Source organism: Onychostoma macrolepis, chromosome 05, assembly GCF_012432095.1.
Source record: "Onychostoma macrolepis isolate SWU-2019 chromosome 05, ASM1243209v1, whole genome shotgun sequence".
NCBI classification, from domain to species: domain Eukaryota; kingdom Metazoa; phylum Chordata; class Actinopteri; order Cypriniformes; family Cyprinidae; genus Onychostoma; species Onychostoma macrolepis.
Window position 1 is genome coordinate 41,064,040 of NC_081159.1, and position 24,000 is coordinate 41,088,039.

General features: G+C 36.5%; 3 protein-coding genes across 4 annotated transcripts in view; all 3 read right to left on the reverse strand.

The window, feature by feature from the left end:
- The window catches only part of pxna (paxillin a), a 44,490-nt gene extending 36,226 nt beyond the window's left edge, over window positions 1–8,264 (reverse strand). Inside the window, exon 1 of one of the 2 annotated variants that reach the window (XM_058776284.1) lies at window positions 8,093–8,264. In XM_058776284.1, coding sequence (XP_058632267.1) covers window positions 8,093–8,105 — 13 coding nt within the window. In that variant the 5' untranslated portion in view covers window positions 8,106–8,264. The remainder of the gene's footprint in view (window positions 1–8,092) is intronic. The other variant, XM_058776285.1, reaches the window with a different exon arrangement.
- Window positions 8,265–13,541: 5,277 nt separating this feature from the next.
- crybb3 (crystallin, beta B3) lies at window positions 13,542–20,726 on the reverse strand. Its single transcript, XM_058776286.1, has 6 exons — window positions 20,645–20,726; window positions 19,342–19,424; window positions 17,783–17,901; window positions 16,060–16,192; window positions 15,829–15,971; window positions 13,542–14,176 (listed from the first exon to the last, which is right to left on the reverse strand). Exons 2-6 carry the CDS (start codon window positions 19,414–19,416, stop codon window positions 13,867–13,869), a joined length of 780 nt encoding a protein of 259 aa, XP_058632269.1. The 5' UTR covers window positions 19,417–19,424; window positions 20,645–20,726; the 3' UTR covers window positions 13,542–13,866.
- Window positions 20,727–22,916: 2,190 nt separating this feature from the next.
- Window positions 22,917–24,000, reverse strand: part of tnks1bp1 (tankyrase 1 binding protein 1) — a 30,443-nt gene continuing 29,359 nt past the window's right edge. The window contains 1 exon segment of the mRNA XM_058776920.1: window positions 22,917–23,889. The gene's annotated coding sequence lies outside the window, so the exon portion shown is untranslated.

Below are 24,000 nucleotides of genomic sequence, written 5' to 3' on the forward strand. Positions count from 1 at the left end.
CAGTCACAGACCAGGCCCTCACATCGGTCCCTGTGCACTTCCTAATCCTGCATCAGGACGCCAGAGGTTCTCCTGCGCGGTAGAGGATGATTTCCCCTCCGGACCATCTCGGCACCCCACACAGGTCGCTCGGAGACACAGTAAGTTCCTCAGGTTTGCCTTTGGGGGAAAGGCCTACCAGTACAAGGTTCTTCCATTTGGCCTGGCCTTGGCACCAAGGATTATCACTAGTACATGGATGCTGCTCTGGCTCTGTGGAGGCTCCAGGGCATCCGTATACTCAATTACCTGGACGTTTGGCTCATTTTAGCCCACTCCAGGGAATTAGTGAGTTACCACAGGGTTGTTCTCCTTCAACGCATTCTGTTTCTTGGCCTAAGAAGAACGCTAGAGGGAAGTTCTGACCTCCCTCACATCTGACTGTTTCTTGAGGGTTCGCTTGGATTCCGTTCAGATGCAGGCCCCTGCCCAGATTTCCAGCCTCAACACATGCTTGGCCCGCTTCAAGCTAGGCCATCATTTTTCTGTGAGCACTTCTTGGCCTCAGAACGAACGGCAAAAAGAACGCTCTCACCCTCTCACAACAGACTGTTTTTTTGGGGGTTCACTTGGATTCCATTCAGATGCAGGCCCGTCTGGCTCCTGCCCGGATTTCCAGCCTCAACGCATGCTTGGCCCACTTCAAGCTAGGCCATCATGTTTTTGTGCGCACTTGTTGCAGGCTTTTGGGCCTTATGGCCACAGCTGCCATGGTGTTGCCCCCTGGGGCTGCTTCAAATGGGGCCGTTCCTTTGGTGGATGAAATATTTAGGGATCTGCTCGATAGGACCAGCTTTTCGCTTATTAAAGGTGTCACGCAGTTGCTTATCGCGCCCTTTAAATATGGTGGGACCCCCTCTTTCTTCTGAGAGGGGTCAGTATAAGCGCTGTTACCGTCGCCAAATGGCTACGACAGACGACTGTTTGACGGACTGGGGTGGTCTTTGAGGACAGACCAGCGTGCGGAGTTTGAACGGGGGAGTTCTTCTCTTGGCACATAAACAGCCTGGAGCGGTGAGCCGTCTCTCTGGCAACTGATACACTTCTCCCCTCACTATAGGGGGTGTCAAGTGATTGTCAGGACGGACAGTATGGCTGTAATTTCTCATATACCATCAAGGAGGTTCACGGTCGCGCACCCTGGACAGGCATGTGCGCTGTCTTCTTTGGGCCCAAGGCATGCTGAGATGGTCTGTGCTCCGCAGCCGATTTTCTGTCGAGACAGAAGCTCAGATTGGGGGAATGGATGCTGAACCACCAAACGGTAGCCCAGATTTAGGACTTGTTCGGCAGGGCGGAGGTGGACCTCTTTGCATCGCAAGAGTCGTCCCAATGCCCACTTTGGTTCTCCCCGAGTTCCCCAGTACGTTCCCGAGTACTCTGGGCATAGATGCTTTCACTCACCCGTAGCCGAACCCGAGACTGTATGCGTTTCCTCCTGTAACAAGCTGATTCCGGCAGTCCTGTGCAGGGTGAAGGAGAGCGGGGTTCGTCTCCTGCTCGTAGCCCAGTTCTGGCCATCCCAGATGTGGTTCTCGGAGCTGATTTCTCTTCTGGATCGCCTTCCGTGGGAGATTCCGATCAGAGAAGATCTGCTGTCTCAGCTTCAGGGCAAGATCTAGGCACCCTCAACCTGAGATCTGTAAGCTGTGGGTATGGCCCTTCTAAGGCCACCAGCTTTGATTTCTAGTCTTCCTGCAGATGTTCAGGAGACCATTGCTAGTGCCAGAGCCCTTTCCACGGGAAGCTGAAATATTCCTACAAGTGGAAAGTTGAGTCACGATGTTTAGCCCATGCAGTGGACCCAGTCAGCTGCTCGATAGGACCAGCTTTTCGCTTATTAAAGGTGTCACGCAGTTGCTTATCGCGCCTTTAAATATGGTGGGACCCCTCTTTCTTCTGAGAGGGGTCAGTATAAGCGCTGTTACCGTCGCCAAATGGCTACGACAGACGACTGTTTGACGGACTGGGGTGGTCTTTGAGGACAGACCAGCGTGTGGAGTTTGAACGGGGGAGTTCTTCTCTTGGCACATAAACAGCCTGGAGCGGTGAGCCGTCTCTCTGGCAACTGATACACTTCTCCCCTCACTATAGGGGGTGTCAAGTGATTGTCAGGACGGACAGTATGGCTGTAATTTCTCATATACCATCAAGGAGGTTCACGGTCGCGCACCCTGGACAGGCATGTGCGCTGTCTTCTTTGGGCCCAAGGCATGCTGAGATGGTCTGTGCTCCGCAGCCGATTTTCTGTCGAGACAGAAGCTCAGATTGGGGGAATGGATGCTGAACCACCAAACGGTAGCCCAGATTTAGGACTTGTTCGGCAGGGCGGAGGTGGACCTCTTTGCATCGCAAGAGTCGTCCCAATGCCCACTTTGGTTCTCCCCGAGTTCCCCAGTACGTTCCCGAGTACTCTGGGCATAGATGCTTTCACTCACCCGTAGCCGAACCCGAGACTGTATGCGTTTCCTCCTGTAACAAGCTGATTCCGGCAGTCCTGTGCAGGGTGAAGGAGAGCGGGGTTCGTCTCCTGCTCGTAGCCCAGTTCTGGCCATCCCAGATGTGGTTCTCGGAGCTGATTTCTCTTCTGGATCGCCTTCCGTGGGAGATTCCGATCAGAGAAGATCTGCTGTCTCAGCTTCAGGGCAAGATCTAGGCACCCTCAACCTGAGATCTGTAAGCTGTGGGTATGGCCCTTCTAAGGCCACCAGCTTTGATTTCTAGTCTTCCTGCAGATGTTCAGGAGACCATTGCTAGTGCCAGAGCCCTTTCCACGGGGAAGCTGAAATATTCCTACAAGTGGAAAGTTGAGTCACGATGTTTAGCCCATGCAGTGGACCCAGTCAGCTGCCCTATAGGTCCAGTGCTGGAGTTCCTGCAAGAAAAGCTTGCGGCGTGAGCGGTTGCTACTACCCTGAGAGTTTATGTTGTGGCCGTTGCCACTCAGAGAGAGTGGATGACGTCCCCTTGGGGAGACATTGGTTGGTTTCCGCGTTTATGCATGGGGTTAGGCGGCTGAGGCCAGCACGCCCCTTGGAGCTCCTTCCTGGGACTTATCAGTCATCCTGGAGGGCTTAATGGAAGCCAAGTTGGGGATTTGCAAGCTCTCTCTGTCAGCGAGATGTGTATGGACTTTGCCCCTGGTCTGGTTAAGTAACTTTACAACACAGGCCAGGTTATGATCCAAAACAAGGTTTTGTCTACATCATTTCGCTCTCAGGTGGTTACCTATCACTCTTTCTATCCTCTTCCTTTTGCTTCAGGTGAGGATGAGAGACTTCACATGCTCTGCCCTGTCTGAGCTTTGAAGCTCTATGAGAAGCGCTCTTAGCCATTGGAGAAAATCTCCTCAGCTGTTAGTATGCTTTGGTGCTGGCCGCCGTGGGCTTGCCACAATTTGTCATGGGGTGAGGGAAGCCATTTCGCTGGCTTACAAGGTGCGCAGTCTTTCTTCACCTCTCAGCGTTTGGGCACACTCTACCAGGCTTCCTCTCAAGCTCCTTTTAGAGTTGTCCCCCTAGAGGATATTTGTATAGTGGCAGGACGTTCCTCTCCGTTCACTTTTATCGGGTTTTATAATTTGGATCTTGACATGGCTCCTGGTTCCGGCCGTAGATGCTATCTGGTTCATCATCGGGCCAGATACGGCAGCGCTTTAGCTTGGCATGTTTTGTATATCGTCTTATTGCGTCATAGCTACGCAGCGTCGAGTGAACCTATGAAAGAGAACGTCTCGGTTTACTTTGTAACCTATGTTCTCGGAGTAGGGAACGAGACGCTGCGTCCGCTGCCAAGCTCCTCGCGCTGCCGACAAGTGGCCTTTTTCAGCAGAGAAATCTGAGGAGCAGATGGCGTGTTCGCCAGTGTAAGGATGGCACTGTAAGAATGTCGAAGAAGGCATCCGCACCATCAGCCAATGAATTGGCATGATTCTATACGGGCTTCAGACAATCGGCACACCCAGAGAGCATTCCCATTGCGTCATAGCTACACAGCGTCTCGTTCCCTACTCAGAGAACATGGAGTAACAAGTAACCCGAGACGTTTTATGGCTTTTTAGTTATTTATTTAGTAAGTATAGCTGTAAAGTAAAGTAATGTAAAGTACACTTACACTAATGTACATGCATTACCGTTTAAATGTTTGGGTCAGTATTTTGAAAAATGAATTTGCAATTCAGCAAGGATATATTAAAGTGATCAAAAGTGACAGAAAAGACATTTATGATGTTACAAAAGATTCTATTTCACATAAATGCTGTTCTTTTGAACTTTCGATTAATCAAAGATTTAAAAGAAAATGTTTCACTGTTTCCACAAAAATATGAAGCTGTTTTCAACATTGATAGTAATAAGATATGTTTCTAAAGCTGAAGACTCGAGTAACGATGCAGAAAATCCAGCTTTGATCACAGGAATAAATTACATTTTAAAATATATTCAAACAAAAAGAATTTTAATATCAAATCATATTTTTATCAAATAAATGCAGCCTTGTTGAGCATATAAGACTACTTTCAAAAAAATGTAAAAAAATAAAATAAAAAACTTAAATACTCCTAATATCCGAACGGTTGTGTAATCTGATTAGCTACAATGAATCAGAATCAGAATCAGACACTAAGAGACACACACAGACAGATTTGTTTGACGCTGGTGTATAAGTTTTTTAGGTTCAAGCGGTCCTCCACAGCCCATGCAGGCTTATGGTTACAGGAGCTAAAAAAAACGCTCACACCTGCGATCTCAATGTCTGCCTCGATCTACGCTCCACTGCCGAGGAGAAAGACACCACTGTTTGTGTGCCATTTAGGACACAGTCGATGCGGGCTTGATGAGATGAGGTGAAAGTGCACTGAAGTCAACATAAGCCTACTTACTTACTTCATGCACACTCTTGGTCTTATTGTGCACAATTTGCAGAGAACAAAAGCAATTGAACTCAATAACAAAGATCCGCACATCTCTATTGCTATACAAAGTCTGAATGCTTGTAACTCAAAAAGTATAAAAGATATCTTAATATCCTTTAGGATGTTGGTTCTTACCAAACCTTTCTTTTGATATCCTTATTTTAAAGACCTTTTTTTTAAGATACTGGGATTTTAATGTGGCTCCATTAGTAACTTATTAGAAAGACGAACAAATAGTGATGAAAGCCAAAATATTAAATGTCATGGATGTATATTTACAGAATAATCCACTATTTTGTGGGTCAAAATGACAATTTTCACCTGAGATTTGGAACAAAATTGGAGGGGGTAACTACTTTAAGTCTGAATGCTTGTAACTCAAGAAATATTAAAGAAATCTCAATATCCTTTTGGATGCTGGCTCTTAACAAGCTTTTCTTTTGCCATCTTAATTTTTAGGCACCATATGGTTCAGTTCCAGAGATATTGGGATCTTAATGTGGTTTCATGAGTTAATTATTAAATAGTACACATTAACAAACCCCAAAAGCTTTGCCAGGGAAGTTTCTGAAATTTGGATGATTTAATCCAGTTTCAGCAAAGTCTTGCAATGAAAAGTCACTTGATATGGTGTCCCATTTATGCCAATCTCCATTACGGAGTTTAGACGGCTCCTGTGATCAGCAAGAGAACAGACGGTTTACAACGAGACGGACACTAAAGCGCTGTTAGGATGACACATATCACTGCTAAATATAGGTTTGTGTGTTTGAAAGACTGAAGCTTTGCCCAGCATCTTGAGTCATTTCATGAAAATAATTCTTCCTGTCTAAAATCACATGACGATTAGCTCATGCAAGACTCTGTAGTTGCAATACGACACCCAAACCTGCTCTAGTGAAACACACTGAACATGAGACAATGGCTACAGTACATCTACATGCAGCCAAAACTGGAATAAAAAGTTGTTGTGTAAAAATCTCAGTCTGGGAAAAAAATATCCAATTAAGCTAAACCTGAAGAAAAGTTCTATTTGAATAAACAAGACAGTGGTGCAGATCATAAAATCTGTTATATAGCAGACTAGTCATTTTAATCAATGCATCCGACAGTTTTCTTCAGCCTAAATGTTGAGGCATGTTGAGAACGCAATGCATACTTCTGTTGAGTTATGAGGTGTGATGCATTTCAGAATGCAACAATGGCACAAAATCAACCTTGTGAAGCATTTGAGGATGCATACTTGCACAGGTCCATAACCAGAACAGACATTTTCCCCATCAATAATTAGAAATAGACAAATGTTCAATATTTGACATTCTTCTTGCTTTACCATTGACATAAGCTAAAAATGAATTCCAGCATAGTTTTAACCATGAAAGAGAGCAAGGTAAGATGTAACTAAACATTTCAAAATTGACAACTGTTTTACAATAGAAATATTAGGCTAGTAGAGTCGTTTTTGACAAATTAGGGATGCGATTAAGAGTGAACGTGTGCATATTTTAAAATAAAACTTTGCATATTTGATTATTTTATAATACATTCTAGTTCTTTTACAGTTTTTCTTTCTATTTCTTTATTCCCTTAAATACTTAAACCATTCATGTCCTTATTCCTTCAAATAACACACCACTGCAAAAAATATGGTCTCCGACAAAGTTAAAGACCTGCACAGTTTCAGCATTAAACGCTATCATTGAGAAGGGAATTACACATTTCATTCAGAACCTGTAATTGGATTGAATCTATTCAGACTGGGAAAAAATCAATCTAGCTTTCGTCAATAAAGACATCTTGCTAGCATTCCCTCAGATAGAAATCTCACATATACATGCTTTAAGACTGTTCTAACATACAACAGTCTAATCTGATGTGTAAAGTTGAAGTACAGCACTAAATACACATTAACTGGTTTACTCTCCACGCAGCATCAGAAATGAACTTAATTAAGGGACAATATTCATTTTCAATGGCAACTTTTACATTTATGAGTGCATTTTTCCATTGTCGTCCATTAATCTCAAACTTACTGTACTCCTTTCAAACTAATTTCTAATAAAGTGAATGCAAATACCTGTCAGCAAAGGCACTAAAGCCAACACTAGACAAGCCTAGATAAAAATGTAATTAAATCTGTCAAATGCTAAAAGTCCACAAATACCAAATAAAAAGAGGAATGCACCATATCTAAGGCCATTTTGTTAGTTTAATTTTGGTATTTTAGCCACCAGTCCTGGTTAATTTCTGACCCTGCTCCCACATTAATGTCTAAACTCTCTGAGCTAAACAAATGCTTGCGATTTATCGTCAGAGATGAACGAAAATAACTTCACTAAACAACATGTCACTCATGAAAACTCCACTCAACAGCCTCAAGGCAGTAGTACTGAGATGAGTTAGACTTAGATTAGGCTCATTTTCTCATTGCCTTGGGCAACAAGTCAACAAGTTACAACATCAAGCTGAAGATTGTGGGATCAACTGTTTTACAGTACGCCACTACTAGTTAATTGCCAACAATAACAACTACTAGTTTTGAAATAAAAGCGTCCTGGCAACCCATGTGTGCCGATTCCTCCATTAAAGCCAATGCAATCACATGCACACTATCAAAACCAACAGAAAGTTTTAGCTGCGTATATTTGTGAAGTTTTGAGGTCGGGTGCAAAATGACACAATGTTGTTTTGTTGACACATTGAAGAAGTTGCACTAAAAATCAACCAGACGGGAACTATGCACAACAATTAGCAACAAAAGTATGCTCTACACTTCTGCATTTAAGGACAAATATAAAGCTCAAAGCGGTTTTGCGCTAGTAAGGGTCTGATATTAATCACACAGCGTTGCAAGGGAAGCAGCTGTAAAGAAGGAATCAATCCGAGTCCTGCAACACTGCAGCATCAGCACACAACACCAAAACAGCTGGAATACAAGAATATAAAGCTTAAGAGCAGCTCTAAACAGGCGTCCAGCGGCGCTAGCGTGCGTTTTCCAGCGTCTTGCTGCAGTCTCGCTGACGTTGGCATCGGCTCCGCGCTCCATCCGCTTCTAAAGCGTCAATCCCGCGCTCTAGCGTCGCGTCAAACTTCTGCTTTCACGATTATCCGATGTTAAACGTCAAAGCGGGTCACACTCACCTAAGTCGTCCATGTTTCGCGGTGGTTCTGACTCGGGAACGGGAGCAGGAGCCCGTGATTTACTGCGCGGCGATGTTTCGTGTCTCGTGCGCGCTCCGCAATCGCACGCGGAGAAGTTTTTAACTCAAGTGCACGAGCTGCGCGAGCCCGAGGTGAGTCGAGCATGCGCAGCGCTCGCTCACTGACCTACAGAGAGGGATTATGAAAAGCGTCCAAACTACGAAAAGATGACAAAATTATTGCAAACCCATAATAACCGAAAATATACAAATTATTATAATTGGTGCTAACATTTCATTTAATAATAGGCCTACTATTAGTTATTGCACACACACTCAATTAATTTAGTAAATATTAAAAAAAATTATAGCCTAATAATGTGTGCTAATATTTAATTGATTTATAAAAAGAATATAAACATTGTAATAAAATATTAGGCCTACTTGTAATATATAATATAATATTTATGTATGAAATACTAAAAGTAATTATATTTAAATTAAATATAATACTGTATATGTGACCACAAAACCAGTCATAAGGGTCAATTTTTCAAAATTGAAATGTATATATAATCTGAAAGCTGAATAAATAAACTTTGATGACTGATGTATGATTTATTTGGATAGGACAATATTTGGCCGAGATACAACTATTTGAAAATCTGAGGGTGCAAAAAAATCAAAATATTGAGAAAATCACCTTTAAAGTTGTCCAAATGAAGTTCTTAGCAATGCACAATACTAATCAAAAAATAAGTTTTGATATATTTATGGTAGGACATTTATAAAATATCTTCATGGAACATGATCTTTACTTAATATCCTAATGATTTTTGGCATTTGACCAATACAATGTATTTTTGGCTATTGCTACAAATATACATATCCTACTTAAGACTATATAATAATGAGTAATAATGGGTACTAATAGTTAATTTTATAATAAAAATATTCAAAAAATACATGGTAATAAATTATTCCATATAATATGTAATAATATAACATTAAATATTTAAATAATATATAAATACTGCAATAAAATAATAATACAATTTATAATATTTATTGTAATAATGCAGTTATTAAAATGATATGCAAATACATGCAATTATCTGCAAACATGCAATAATATGCAAACGATGATAATGGTAATAATAATAATAACCAAATATAAAATAGAATCATATATAAATGAATCATAAATAAACAAAAATAAATAAAACATTTATTTAGAAGAAGTGTGTGTGAATACACTTTATAATAAATACATCCAAATTGAGTTAGCATTTTTTTTTATTACAAAATATTATTGGAAACATCATTTGACTGAAGTAATGCATTTGTACAGTATCTGCATGAAGTCAATGATATGCGTTTGATGAAGCAGTTGTGTGAAGCTGTCTTTGCTTTCCCAAGTGTTTAGCTTATTTAGACAGCATTAATAGCACACACGCAGTGCCACGTGAGCCTATACATTACACAGTGATCAAGTCATCAGAGTCAGCACTGCACAACAGCTTCAGCATGTTCTTATGGTGGATCATGCAGTGCACAATTACAGTAATGACCACAGATAGGCTATACAGCGAATATCAGACTGACTCATTTGATCATCTTTAGTGCTTTCTGTTGTGTTGAGGGTGAAGACTGTGTGTGTTGGTGTGCGGCTCCGTTGCGGGGAGCTGTTGGCTATCATTAGACACTGGGATATCCCATGTTTCAACAGCTGTGAACAGGCTGCTGAAAGCTTCAGGCTCTTTGGGAATCTACTGAACACACTCTAAATTCACACGTTCATGTCCATGGTGAAGTGAGCGGCGGTCACAGCGCTGCGGGGGAACCGTGTGAGGAATGTAAGGACATCTGTGTTTACCTGGGCTATTCCTTCTCTCCAAAACAAGCACACTTCAAGAATTACAGCTGGATTTACTACTTATAACAGTAACTGCTTTCTTTTATGCAATTAATTATTTAATTTCATCAAGCATCTTAGAAATAGCATATATTTGGGATGTAATATCTACTATTCAAAAGTTTATAGGGTCAGTAGGATTATTATTATTTTTTTAAATGAATACTTGTGCATTAAATTCATCAAAAGTGACAGTAAAGGCATCTATAATATTAAACATTTGTATTTTGTTTAAATGCGGTTCTTCTGAACTTTCTATTCACTGTTTCCACAAACATATGAAGCAAATGTTGACTGGTTTAGAGCAGTATTTCCCTTTTTCTGTCATTATTTCATCAGACTAACATAAAATTGGATGTAAAATAAGAAAGAAAAACAAAGATTACAGAATTACATTTGACTAGAAAATACTATTTCAGTTTTTCTACTTCAAAATTTCAGTTTTTTAAATGAATTTACTAGCAATTTCTGAATAAAATTGTTTTAAAGTCAATTCTAAAAAACAGTTAGTTTTAACAATAATTACAAATAATTAGTACAAAACAATAATTCAATTAGCAGTTAAAAATCATTTAAAAACGATTATTAGCAATTAGAAATAATGATTAAAAAATCATTAAAAACCAAAATGAAGCTGGTTAAGTTACAGTTTTAGTCAATCTACAAAATGTTAGATTTTATCGGTAATTATCTGTTGCACAATAAAGTGAGATTCACAGTAGCTTGCAAAATATTTCGACACTGTTTATATCATAGTTTAGAGTCACAGCTGTGTTTTCCTCACCAAAATCTGCCTGCACTAGTTTGGCGAGGCACAGAAAGGCCTAGTTTGGTACCTCATCGATATGTTTTGCAGAAAGACTCTAATAAAGGCCTATAGACACTTCTCAACACTGTTTTCAGGACGGCAAAGATCCGAATACAAAGCAGAAGAAACTCTAATGACATCATATTATTTGTAATGCCAGGAAATCTCATAATTTCACAACTGCTGAAGCCAACTGGATGAGTAACAAAACATTTCAAGCACCAGAGCGCAGCTGACTGGCTTCACAAAAACATCTACGCAATGACCTGGATCGATGTGAACCTTCTCAGACAGACAGAAGAAAGGAAACGTACAAATGAACAATGAAAGAATAGGGTTATTGAAAGCCCTTGGGGAAACTTGTCAAAACATCGTTTGATTGTACAATCGAATTTCATATTGTGACATGTTTCTGTTGTTCTGCTGTTTTTAGGAACTGCTACCTCTTAAATCCGGCAACTGAACTGACACACGTTAGAAAGAATGCAATTATTTAAAATCTCGATTGAATAAACATCAAACATCTGTTCTGTTTTCCAGTGAGGTTGTTTGCAGCACCGTCTACAAACTGTTATAGAGAGAAAATAATTGTCTTTTACAAGCTAATACGTCAAAATAAATGGATGGAAAATTCGGCTTTATGTCACATAGTAAGATATTTAGCTTTGATTGCTCATGGCTTGAATTAAACATGCCTGGTTTCTGCAGTCTGGAATAAGAATAAGACCTTCAAATATACTGTAAAAATGATCGTTTTCAAAGTTGTGAAACAAACAAACAAAGATTATCAGAGTATGTTTTACAAGAAAATTCTATTTCAAGCTTTCTACTTAAAATGTTCATGTTTTTTAGGTTTTCATGTTATTTGCCGTTTTTTTAGCGAAGTTTACTAGCAATTTCTGAATGAAAATTGATTCAAATGAAATCCTATGCCATTGTTCAGTGTATAAAAGAGAAACCATGATTAGTTTTAATAACAATTTCTAAAAATAATAATTTGAAAAAGAATTAAAAATAAGTACAAAAGAATAATAATGCAATTTTAAAAAAATCATTAGCAATTAGTAAAAATAGTTATTCAATTAAAAACATTATTAGCGCTTAAAATAATTAGATAAAATCTTACAATTAATAATAAACAATTAATAATAATAATTATTACAATTAATAACAATAAAATAAAAATGAATCATACAGTTTAAACAATAATTACTAAATTATTAATAAAAATAATAATTCAATTTAAAAATAATTTGTAAAAATTCATAATTCAATTAAATTATTTAAATTATAATTATTTTTATTATTACAATTTTAAATGAAAAATGTAATCATTAGCTGTTAAAAATAATAATAAAAATAATTATTTTATATTTTAAACTAAACTGAAGCTGCTTTAGTTTACCACTAATCTGCAAAATGTTAGATTTCCTAATTATCTGTTGCACAATAATGTGAGATTCACAGTAGCTTGCAAAATATTTAGACAGTTCGACATCTACACTGATTATATCAGAGTTTAGAGTCTCAGTTGTGTTTTCCTCACCAAAATCTGCCAGTTTGGCGAGGCATAGAAAGGCCTAGTCTGCTTTGGTAGCCTCATCGGTATGCCATGGATAGGCGATTTGGACCAGCAGTGGAAGCTTGCCATATTTGTTTCATCATCATTCGTGACAGCAATGCCAAACCATGCCAAGCCAAAGCCCAGCCCTGGCCTGCCCACATCAGACTAGAGTTATTTCATTAGTTGTCATTTTTGGAGGCTGCCACGCTTTGTTCTGCGTTCACATGACTCAGCTGAACTCCTGCCAAGAGCCAACGACTTACAAAGAGACAGGAAAGACATACAGAGGATGAAAGGAAATAAAGAGAAGTACACACATATGCACGCCGATATGGACCATAGTTGGCCTATTTAGAAAAACTGTGAGGATTTCAAAAATATAGACAACTTCAAATATCTGATGCAGGCCTATTCATGAGCAGATAACAACGGAGATGATTGGAGGGGAAGAAAGAGTAAATATGGCTGGTGTTGTAAGTTTTAGGTTATGAAAAAAGTATTAGCCTGTGTCATGTTGACTTTTAAGGAGGCATGGTTTAAAAATAAATGAATAAAGCATTTTGTGCACTTGTAATTATGCACCAATCGTGCATGAGGTGCACATGATGAGAAAAAGGTTTATAATTTATGCTACAATTTTAGTCTGGTCTGGTCTGTTTTAGCTGTCTAACAGCACTCGTCAATGTCAAAGTGATTGAGATGGCCAATCAGATCAAAGTAGGTAAGATGGAAGTAGTGAAATATTCAATGTTTGACAACTGCTTATTGATGCTTAATGCTGATGCAAACTAGCCGAGCTTTTTTTTGTAAATATGGCCATTTTGAATTGAGAATTGGTGATTCGTGTAGTTCCTAATCTAGACGAGACTAGAAATGTACTTTAAGTGCATGTGCATATATTAAAATATTATTTGCAAATAGTTCAGAACGATTACTTCAGACCTAGAATTTCCTTCCTTATGGATTTCCTTCCTTAAAAAAAAAAAAAAAAAAAAAAAAAAATATTATCTTTTATTGTTACACTACCTTTACAAATTTGGGGAAATTAATACTTTTTATTCAGCAAGAATGCATTAAATCGACATTAAACTGAGAATAAAGACAGTTATAATGTCACATATGATTTATGTTTTTCTTTTGAACTTTAAAGAATCCAGAAAAAATGTGTCACAGTTTCCACAAAAATCGTTTTCAACATTGATATTTCAGCTTTGCATCACTGGAATCGATTAAAAACAGTTATTTTGAATTGTAATAATATTTAACATTATCACTGATTTTACTGTATTTTTTACTGTATCAGATAAGTGTTGTATCAATCAAATCAGACACAAGCCAAAGGTCAGAGATCAAAGCATGGGGCCAAGGCCTTTATTTCCAGTGACAGACACACAAGAGGCAAGGCAGTCACTTTTGCTTTCGAGCTTTCTTCATGGTCCTCTGAGCAGGCGCAGGGCAGAGGTCATCGGCAGGGCTGGCCGGTCTCCTTCAGCTGCTGGCCGCCGTGGCGGATGGGGCAGCGGGAGCGGGAGCTGGAGCGGGGGCAGGAGCGGGGGCGGGGGCTGGATTGGGAGCGGGGTTGGGGTTTGGGTTGGGATTAGGGTTGGGATTGGGATTGGGTTTGGGAGCCGGGTCGGGGACGGTGAAGCAGCCCCGTTTGTGCCACTGCATGTCCCGCACACGTCGGACGGACTGCAGCTGTGGTTCTGTGGCACCCCAGTCGTTCCAGTGTTTGTATTCGCCATGTTCAAACACGAACTGACGCCCACGGTAGCCAGGGTACATGTAGCCCACCCACCTGAGGAAAGAGATCGGAGTGCGGAAACAATGTCAGAAAACATTAAGTACCTTTTTTAGGATATCTACACTCTTAAAAGCAATGCATCGATGACCATTTTTGGTTTCCTGAAGAACCTTTCAGTGATCAGTTCTTGAAAAAAAAAACACTTTTGTTTCTAATTCATGTTTTAATAATCTGAATAATCTTTAAAAGTTGTTTTGTGCAATGGAAAGGTTCTATGGATGCATCAATGTCAGTAAAGAACCATTTTTGGCTCCCCAAAGAACATTCCAGTGATCAGTATAATCTAAAGAACCTTTTTCCATTATAAAGAACCTTTTTCCAAGGTTCTTAATGGAACCAAAACAACAATAAAAAAAACCAACAACTTTGTTTTAAAATTGATGAACTTTTAAATAAGAAATGAATTTAAGTTATCTCTGCATGAATAAAAATGAAAATGGAAGACACTAATTGTTGTAGATTTGCTTGCTGTACTAAAAGTCAACATGAAACAGCATTTGAATTCAATCTAATTTAGTTTTGTCATGTAAAAAATGATATTTAACAAGAAAAAAAACAAACAAAAAAACACCAGATTTTTTTATGATTGGATAAAGTAGCTATTTTTTTGTAAGAATGGAGTCAGATTTGAGTTTGTTTTGGATTGACATACTTTTTCTAATGTTCTTTTTTTGTTTTTTTTTATTGTTCGTTATTTGTTATTATTGATGTAACCTTTATTAAACGTAAAGTATACTAACTAATTACTTTTTTGTTAATATTTTGAATTATATTTTATTGCTATATTTTCTTTTCATATATTTTCTTCTATTTTATATTCTATATTCTTATATAATATAAAGAATATATAATATTGCATTAAGCAGTTGTGTTTTATCTTATATTATACGTATTTTAATTTTAGTAAAAATTTGACTAAATTTAATATTTTTGTCATTTTCACTTTTTATTTAAAATATGTCTATATAGTTATTTTTTATTAAGTTTTAGTTTTTACTTTTAGTTATTTTACATCAATCTAAACAGAACAAAAATTAGAAATGTTGCCTTGGAAATTAGCTGAAATAAAATACATATAATACTTTTTTTTTCATGAAATTTAATGGTTATAGTTTTAATTTTAGTTAACAATAATTAACCAGTAGAGCATGGTACCAAGAACAGCAAAGTTGTGGATTTGATTTTCAAGGGGGATAAAATTATAAATGCTAAATTGTTTAAATGCATAATGATTAATACTGCCGTTTAATATTTTTGTGGAATCAAAGATTCTTTGATAAATAGAAAGAACAGCATTTGATTGAAAAGTACACCTTTTAATTCTAAATGTCTTTACTGTCACTTTTGATCAATTTAATGCATCCTTGCTGAATAAAAGCATTTATTTCTTTAGATTTTTTTTTTTTACTAACCCCAAACGTTTTTCTTTCAAATAGCATTTACTGATGAACCGTGCACAAGACCAGATGTGTTAAGGAAGTCCATTTTGAGACCACGTAGACTTTCAACATACAGACTGTCTGTAATCAGGAAAACTATGGACTGAAGCAAAGATCAAGACCATCTTGAAAAGTCAAGGTTCATGAGTTAATGGTCTTTGGATAACAGCAGCATGAAAGCGATCTCAAACAAACTCTCAAACTCACGTTCCGTTGACAGCTTTGGCACTGGCCACACGGTCCTGGAAGCCGTGGACCCACAAGCTGGGAATGTCATCATCCACGATTTCCATCTTTCTCCCGGCAAAGCTGCAGTTCTCGAACAGATGTAGTTTGTGGTCGGCACTGTCCTGTTATGGAGCGTAAACACAAGACTCAATGGGCCATGACAGCAGAGCAGATCTTTAAGCAGGTGTGAGGTGTGAACGTGTCTCTCACCACTCTCAGAGGTCTAATGGACAGGAGGCAGTAGCTGCTCTGGCTGTTGGTCCAGGTGGACCAGCGAGGATATTCTCCCTTCTCCAAAACAAACTGCTCTCCCAGAAAGCCCTTCTGCTCAAAGGCGACCCATCTATGACAAGATCATCAAGATCAGGATGAATTAATGGATGATTCCTTTTGATTAAAGCAGGGATTTTTTTTTTTTTTGTCATCTGAACCCCTTTGAATGTAATATTTTTTTAAATACATTTATTTCAAACTAAGCAGTTCAGATCTATTAATATACTTACTGACACATCGCTTGAGACTTACTGGTATAAAAGTTATAATGAAACTTTATTTGGAGTACTACTTGTGCACAATGCACATTTCTTAATATTAAGCATAAAATGTGTTTTAATGTCACTATTGATGAGGACTGCATGATCCTTGAATATTATTGGTCTTTAAATGCAAGACATTTAAAGTGTACTTAAAGTCTACTTGCAATAGTTCCACTTTTGCACAATCCAATATACTTTAGTATATCTTTAGTTGAACTTCAGCACTACTTCTGCGCAATTAAAGTGCATTCAGCACAAAATTAGTCGTTCCAATTTAGCAGACTTTAAGTTTAGTATACCAAAAGTATAATTGCAGGGGATTTTTATTAAGTACATAAATATGTAAATGTATTTGTAGTATACTTAGCATAAATAAATGTATTTCAAATATATTTTAGTATATTTATTTTTAGGGTAAATATTTACTTAAATACTCCTGTGATTTTAAGTTAATATTTCAACAATTTAACAATACATTTGCATGTTGACAGGTCGCCTGTTTTGCTTATTAGTCACATGACATGAAACTAAACCAGTGTTATTTTAGTTTCATGTATGTACTATTGTAGTTTTGTTAATATTTTGAGGTAGATTTTATATGTATATTTTTATATTCAATTTTGTTGTTTTAATTTCTTTATATAACTTTTTGTTTATTTAGTCTCAGTTATTTTAGTATCTAGTAAATGAAAATGATCATTTTTTTACTTGCCAACTAGCTGAATGTTTTTTTCAATATTTTATTTTGTTTCAGTTAATTTTTATTTTATTTCAAGTAAGTTTTATTGTTAATTAAGGATAATAACACTGAGGTAAACAAATAAAATATTTCAAATATTTCAAAATAGCTGTTAAACTTTTTGACTTGAAGGCCACATATAATATAACAGAACTATATCTAAATGACATTCAGAAACTGGCTGTAATTTATGTTTTATTATATACTATATAGGTAGATTAATAAATCGCAATTTATTTTGTGCTTGCAGAGGTTTTAAAAACTGGATGCTCTAAACAAATATTAGTAAGAGGGGAAAAATAAATATAATTTGATCTTTAAATCTTTATTTTATTTTTGCTTTTTTTTCAGTTAGATTGTTTTAATATAGCATTAATAATTATATTATATTATCAATTTTAAGAAAGGTCTGGTTGAGAAGCACTGATATACAGTAGTCTGATATAAGTATTCCATTGAGTTGTATATTATAATCTTCTGAAGTCATATCACGCTATCATTTGTGTGCAAAACTTACTGAAAACCTTCTCCTATTCTCCTTCTACTTTTCCTAAATCCAATTTGCATATATTCAAACTTTTGCTTTCAAGAACAGTCTGAACATTCTTCATTCCTCCTTTTGTGGTTGTAGATCATGTGGTAGAAAGCATGTACTCACGGGCAAGACTCAACTATGATTGATCCAACTTTTTCCAAGTTCTTCTCAATCAAGTCCTTGCATTCTGCTGACAGCTCGACCTTTTTTCCACGGAAGTTCTCGAACTCAAACAGTGAGGCCTGTTAAGATGATTCAACATATTTCAAGTCATAAACTGTTTGGGTTTCATTCATGAAAGACGAGCAGAATTTCTGTGTAAGTCACATTCATTTTAATGAAGAACTTCATTCTGCTTTTGTTTCCCCTAGACAACAATGACATTAAATGAAGAATTTCATTCAGAATTTCAAGAAATGGAGACATTTGCTGTTCAGAATTTTCTCCTCAAGAAGTAACCTCACAGGTGTCTCCTTTATTAAGTCAGAAGAGATTTCAGCAATGTCTCAAACTGTGCTCAAATTTGTCAATTTCAAAGTCTGCAATCAGAAGTCAAGAGATCTCAGTATAAAAGGAATAGTTCACCCTAAATTGAAAATGTACTCATCCTCAGGCCATCAAAGATGTAGTTGAGTTTGTTTATTCATTAGAACAGATTTGGAGAAATTTAGCATTCTGTCACTTGCAAGTGATCACTTGCTTACCGATGGACAGAGGTGGAGAGTCCAGGTTCAGAAAGTAAAATTCCTCCTCAGTATTTTGTTCCAATCATCTGGATTTGCTAATTAGCACAGTTTTTCAGCCAGGAGGTAGAACTAATTTGTGAAATCAGCTGGCTGAGTTCACGAGTGGAATAAACTTATGGCAGGATTTTACTTTCTGAACCCTGGACTTTCCACCACTGCCAATGCATCCTCTGCAGTGAATGGGTGCCGTCAGAATGAGAGTCCATACAGCTGATAAAAACATCATAATAATCTACAAGTAATCCACACCACTCCAGTCCATCAGTTAACATCTTGTGAAGAGGAAAACTGTGTGTTTTTAAGAAACAAATCCATCATTAAGACATAATAACGGTGCTTGATCTGTGCAGATTTCTCTTCTGATTCGGACCAGACGGCTTTTTCACTGGAAAAAGCAATATTATGGAGAGAGGACTTTTTTTTTTTCACATCTTCTCTCTTCACAAGACGTTAAATGATGGACTGGAGTGGTGTGGATTACTTGTAGATTATTGTGATGTTTTTATCAGCTGTTTGGACTCTCATTCTGACGGCACCCATTCACTGCAGAGGATCCACTGCTGAGCAAGTGACGGAATGCTAAAATTCTCTAAATTTGTTCTGATGAAGAAACAAACTCATCTACATCTTGGATGGCCTGAGGATGAGTACATTTTCAGCAAATACATTTTTTTTGTTTTGGTAAAATATTCCTTAAACTCAAATATTTCTCATCAAATTTTCTCATCAAATTCAAATGACATTTATTCTCCACATTCATCTATAGCTCAGTACTCTTACCGTGTGTCAACTATTGACTCGTTGTGTCTTTAATGCAAGCTGTAGTTGATACTTAAATGAAACACTGAAAATCCATTCAGTCTCATGAGCTATAAAAGTGTTTCCTCTGGGCTTTTTGACTGTGTAAAATAACTGTATAAATGAGCACATTTGGACCTTGTAAACCGCTCCTGCTCCTCCTTGGCTCTTCCCAGCGACTTGCTGATCTGGGACTCCCTGCTGATCTGACATCTCTCTGCCTGTCAAACACACAAACACACATCAGAGATGAGAAAAAAGTGATTCTGAATAGGGTCACACGCCAGCCATTGCTGTGTGAGTGCTAAAAACATGAGAAGAGTAAATAACTTCAATTAAATGTTAAACCAAAAGGAAATAGGAGATTTAATCTAAAGTGAATGGCCACAAAACACATTTGGACACTTATAAATACATGAATATTACTGCATTAGATAATAAAATATATATAAAAATAGGCATTTATTTTAAAGAAAGATGCATAATTATGCAAAACATTTATAACTGATATGAATATTATTATTATTATTATATATATTTTTTTTTTTACAAAACACAACTTACGTTTCCCCCAAATTAAACAGGTAAACATATTCCTTAAGCAGCAAGTTATACAACTGAAGTATAAAAATAAACATTATTTCAACGACTGAAAAACATTCAAAGGGAACACCAATTAAACAAGCTTATAATGTTCATTATTTCATTATTATAACATTATATATTGTGTGTTCAAAAAAGCAATGACTGAAAAAACTTCAGAAGGGACACAATCACATGTGTTTTTCAAAACAAAACAAAACAAAACAAAACAAAACAAAGCAAAAAACACAAAACAAGAAACAAAACAAAACAAAACAAAGCAAAAAAACACAAAACAAGAAACAAAACAAAACAAAACAAAACAAAACAAAGCAAAACAAAGCAAAAAACACAAAACAAGAAACAAAACAAAACAAAACACTGACTGAAAAACATTCTTAGGGACACAATTAAACTCGGCTTATTATGCTCATTATTGTAACATATGTATTGTGTTTGTAAAAATGTTTTCGGTAGGACGGACAAAACAAAAAAACAAAACAAAACAGACAATATCAAAACATGTGGCTTTTCTTTTCAAGAAAGATGCATTAGCGTAATGTAAAAAAAAAATTCAAAAAGGTTTGTTAAAGGCTTTAAACTCTAAAACAATAGATCTAGTTACGACAATAAAGAAAAAAAAACATTTTGTAAACTTTCTTGTTTTAGCAATAAAAGTTTGGATCTAATAGATTAGTCTAGACCTTCTTTCTCTTTTATAGCAATTTCAATTTCACTACATTAGGTCTCCAATTAATCCTAAAACAGATTTCTATGACAATGACATTTAGTTTTTCTTTTTTCTGCCAGCACACATGTGAAAAGATAGAGTTCAGATGAAGGCTGAAGGCATCTTTACCTGTTTCTCCCGTCCTTCACCTTCAGCAGTTCTCACCCCTCCACTCTCTCTCAGCGTGTGTGTATGAGTGTGTGTGTGCGAGGAGTGTGTATGGAGGTGAGGGTGTGCCGGGTGAGTGGAGGGGACCTGGGGGGTATTTATGGTTTAATTCCGTCCACAGCAGCAGAAATGGGTTGGGCGTCGATTGTTGTTGATGCAGCAAGTCTGTCGTTCGCATTTGTGTCCGTAAGACTGCCTCTCAATAGGCCGTGAGTTGGCAGGAGTTGCCCGCAGCCACCAGCCTGCTCTGCTGCCAGCGTGGGTACAGCGGGCACCGACAGGGCGCTAGCCAAGGGGATTCAGACGGGATCAGCTGCTGTCATCACAACCCTGCTCACTATTCCCCCCCCCTCTCTCTCTCTCTCTCTCTCTCTCACTGAGCCAAAACCCACGCCACAGATTTGGACCATTCACCCTCATTTGATGGATTCTCAAAATTAGTGATTGTTTTCTATAATTGTTTGCCCAAGAAAAGCATGCATGTATAAGAAAAAAAGGAAAGAAAAATAAACTTAATTTAGGTTTAAAATGTAGTTAAATGTAACTTAAATTGCACTTTAAAAAGACTTGGTGGATGCAATTTAATGGCCTAATTAAAATGTAGGTAAATGTAACAATGTGTATATCCCACTATATATATTAAATATTATATATTTAAATTCAAACTGCATTTACAAAAGATGCACCTTAAAAAAGATTATTATTTTTATAAAAAATAATAAAATAAATAAATACTGAAGTCACATTTGAAATTGACAAATAAAATTAAAAATGGCTTAATTCTGGTATAAAATGCAGTTAAAAGTAACAATTAATTAATATGCATATTAAATTGCATTTAGAAAAGACAAGGGATGCACCTTAAAAAAAGGAAATCAATAAATAAAAAACATTGAAATCATGTTTGAAATTGACATTTGGTATAAATGTAGTTGTACATGTATATTTCAACTTAATTCAACTTAAAAATCCATTATTCAATAACAAAAACATTTAAACATTAAACATTTAAATCGCTTGACAAATGTAACATATATATTTTAAATTATTAAAAAATTACATTTTAAATTGATAAGGAATTCTATTTTTAAGTGGCACTCCCAGTACTTAATAATAATGGTCCAGATTGGTTAGAAAAGCAAGCCAGTGCTGTAATTCAACCTGGAAAATTAGGTTATACCTACAAAAGTATTTTGTATGGCTTAGATCAAGGAGAAATAGTTGCTTGGGGTAAGAATGGCAGGTCATCATTTTCTCAGAGCAAAATCTTATTATATTCTGCTATTGTACCACTTGGAAAATGCTTGAACTGTATGTTTAAAGAAAAAAATATCAAATTTAGTAAATAAAAATAAATATCAATGAAGTGCACAGATCATAACAATATAATAGCACCATCTAACACTCCTGGTACTTGCATTTAAATTAAAGTTTGTGTAAAAAAAAACTGTTGAAGGAGATTTTAATTTATGGTTCTTGCAATGTACATTAAAATGATAAAGTGCTTATTAGACACCTTACTGCAACCTACCGAGCAAGTGTCTAAGACTTTCATTTGCAATTTAGAAATGGAGACATTTCCCACAATATATTATCCAGAGAGAGGGAAAATACATTAAATAAACAGAGGAATAAACAACAGTCCATTGGACTTCCCACTTTACCTTTATCCTGAAATTGCCTTTTCCAAGCACTTTCTTTCACTGATTTACTGGTAATCAAAAAGGAAATCAATAATTATTTAAAAAATGGTAACACTTTACAATAAGGTTCATTAGTTAACTACATTAGTTAACATGAACTAATAATAAACTGCACTTATACAGCGTTTATTAATCTTTGTTAATGTTAATTTCAACATTTACTAATACATTATTAAAATCTTGTTAACATTAGTTAATGCACTGTGAACTAACATGAACTAACAATGAACATCTGTATTTTTATTAACTAACGTTAGTGAAGATTAGTAAATACAGTAACAAATGTATTGCTCATGGTTAGTTCATGTTAGTTAATACATTAACTAATGAACCTTATTGTAAAGTGTTACCAAAAAAACAAACAAAAAACAAACATTCTTTTGAAATTGACAAATAAATTAATAAATTAAAAATACATTTTAAATTCAACTTAAATGGCATTTTAAAACGATTTTAAAAAAACATTTGAAAAATGCATTAGTTTAGGTCTAAAATGTAGTTAAATGTAACAATAATACCCTCTTAAAAGGACTGTTTTCATAGCTCTCTCCTTGTCTCTACTGATACCTTCTTATATCTCAGTCCTTCCACACATTAGAAAGTAATATATACAAAAACAAACTTGCTTCCCATTTAGAAAAATATTTAATCAAGATTATTGTAATTTATAATTCATATTTTATAAAACACAACTCCCGTTTCCCAACATTAAACAGGTAAACATTTTCCTCAAGCAGCAATTTACAAGTGATAAGCAGCCCGATCCAAGCACATCGGCTGATGCTTTTCTGCTCAATATAGCTTTAATTAAAGCAAAAATATGGAAAATAAAAGATTAAAAATAAAATAAAAGAAGTGAACAAAATCAAATGATGTTTATAAACTGGTCTTAAACAAAACAATTAAAAGAAAAAGGAGTTTCATATAGCAATGAACATCTTAAGATCAGACTTTTTTTTTTTAACAAACGTTTAGAAACACAATATTTAAATTTGAAAAAAAAAAAACATAAAAAAAAAAACTCAAATGCAATATAATGCCTAAGAGCCCTAAGGCACCCTTTCCAGTGAACCGACTCATTTAAAGTGCATTGTAGCTTGAAGCTATACTGATTTCTGTTTCTCCACCATCATTAGGCCCCTGATTAAACTGAAGGAACTCGATGGATAAACCAACCTCACTTTGGATAAAAACATCTGCTGGATTAATGAATGTAAACAAAATTAAATAACTGTAAAATTAACTTGGTTCAAGACTGAGAGTAAACAGCACGTGCTTTTCAAGCACACCGTCTGTAATGCTGCCAAACAATTATGACAGATTTCATGTAAAAATAAAAAACGTGCATAACAGGACGTCATCTTGGCAAAGCCTCCAAACAGTTCAGTCCAGGACTCGTACTCGAAATAGTCTGTCAGTATGAGAATGAAAGATCATTTCTCTAAGTCAGTTTCTTTGGCATCTTTGTGGCAGAAGACTTCCTCCTAACAAACCGCATCGGACCTGTGAGAACAAGACAGCAGGGTAAAACTGGTAGAAGAACCAAATGAAGTGATATACAGTAAATGTGGATTTTGTCCCCCTCTACTGGAGATGAAGGGAGCAACATGCTGT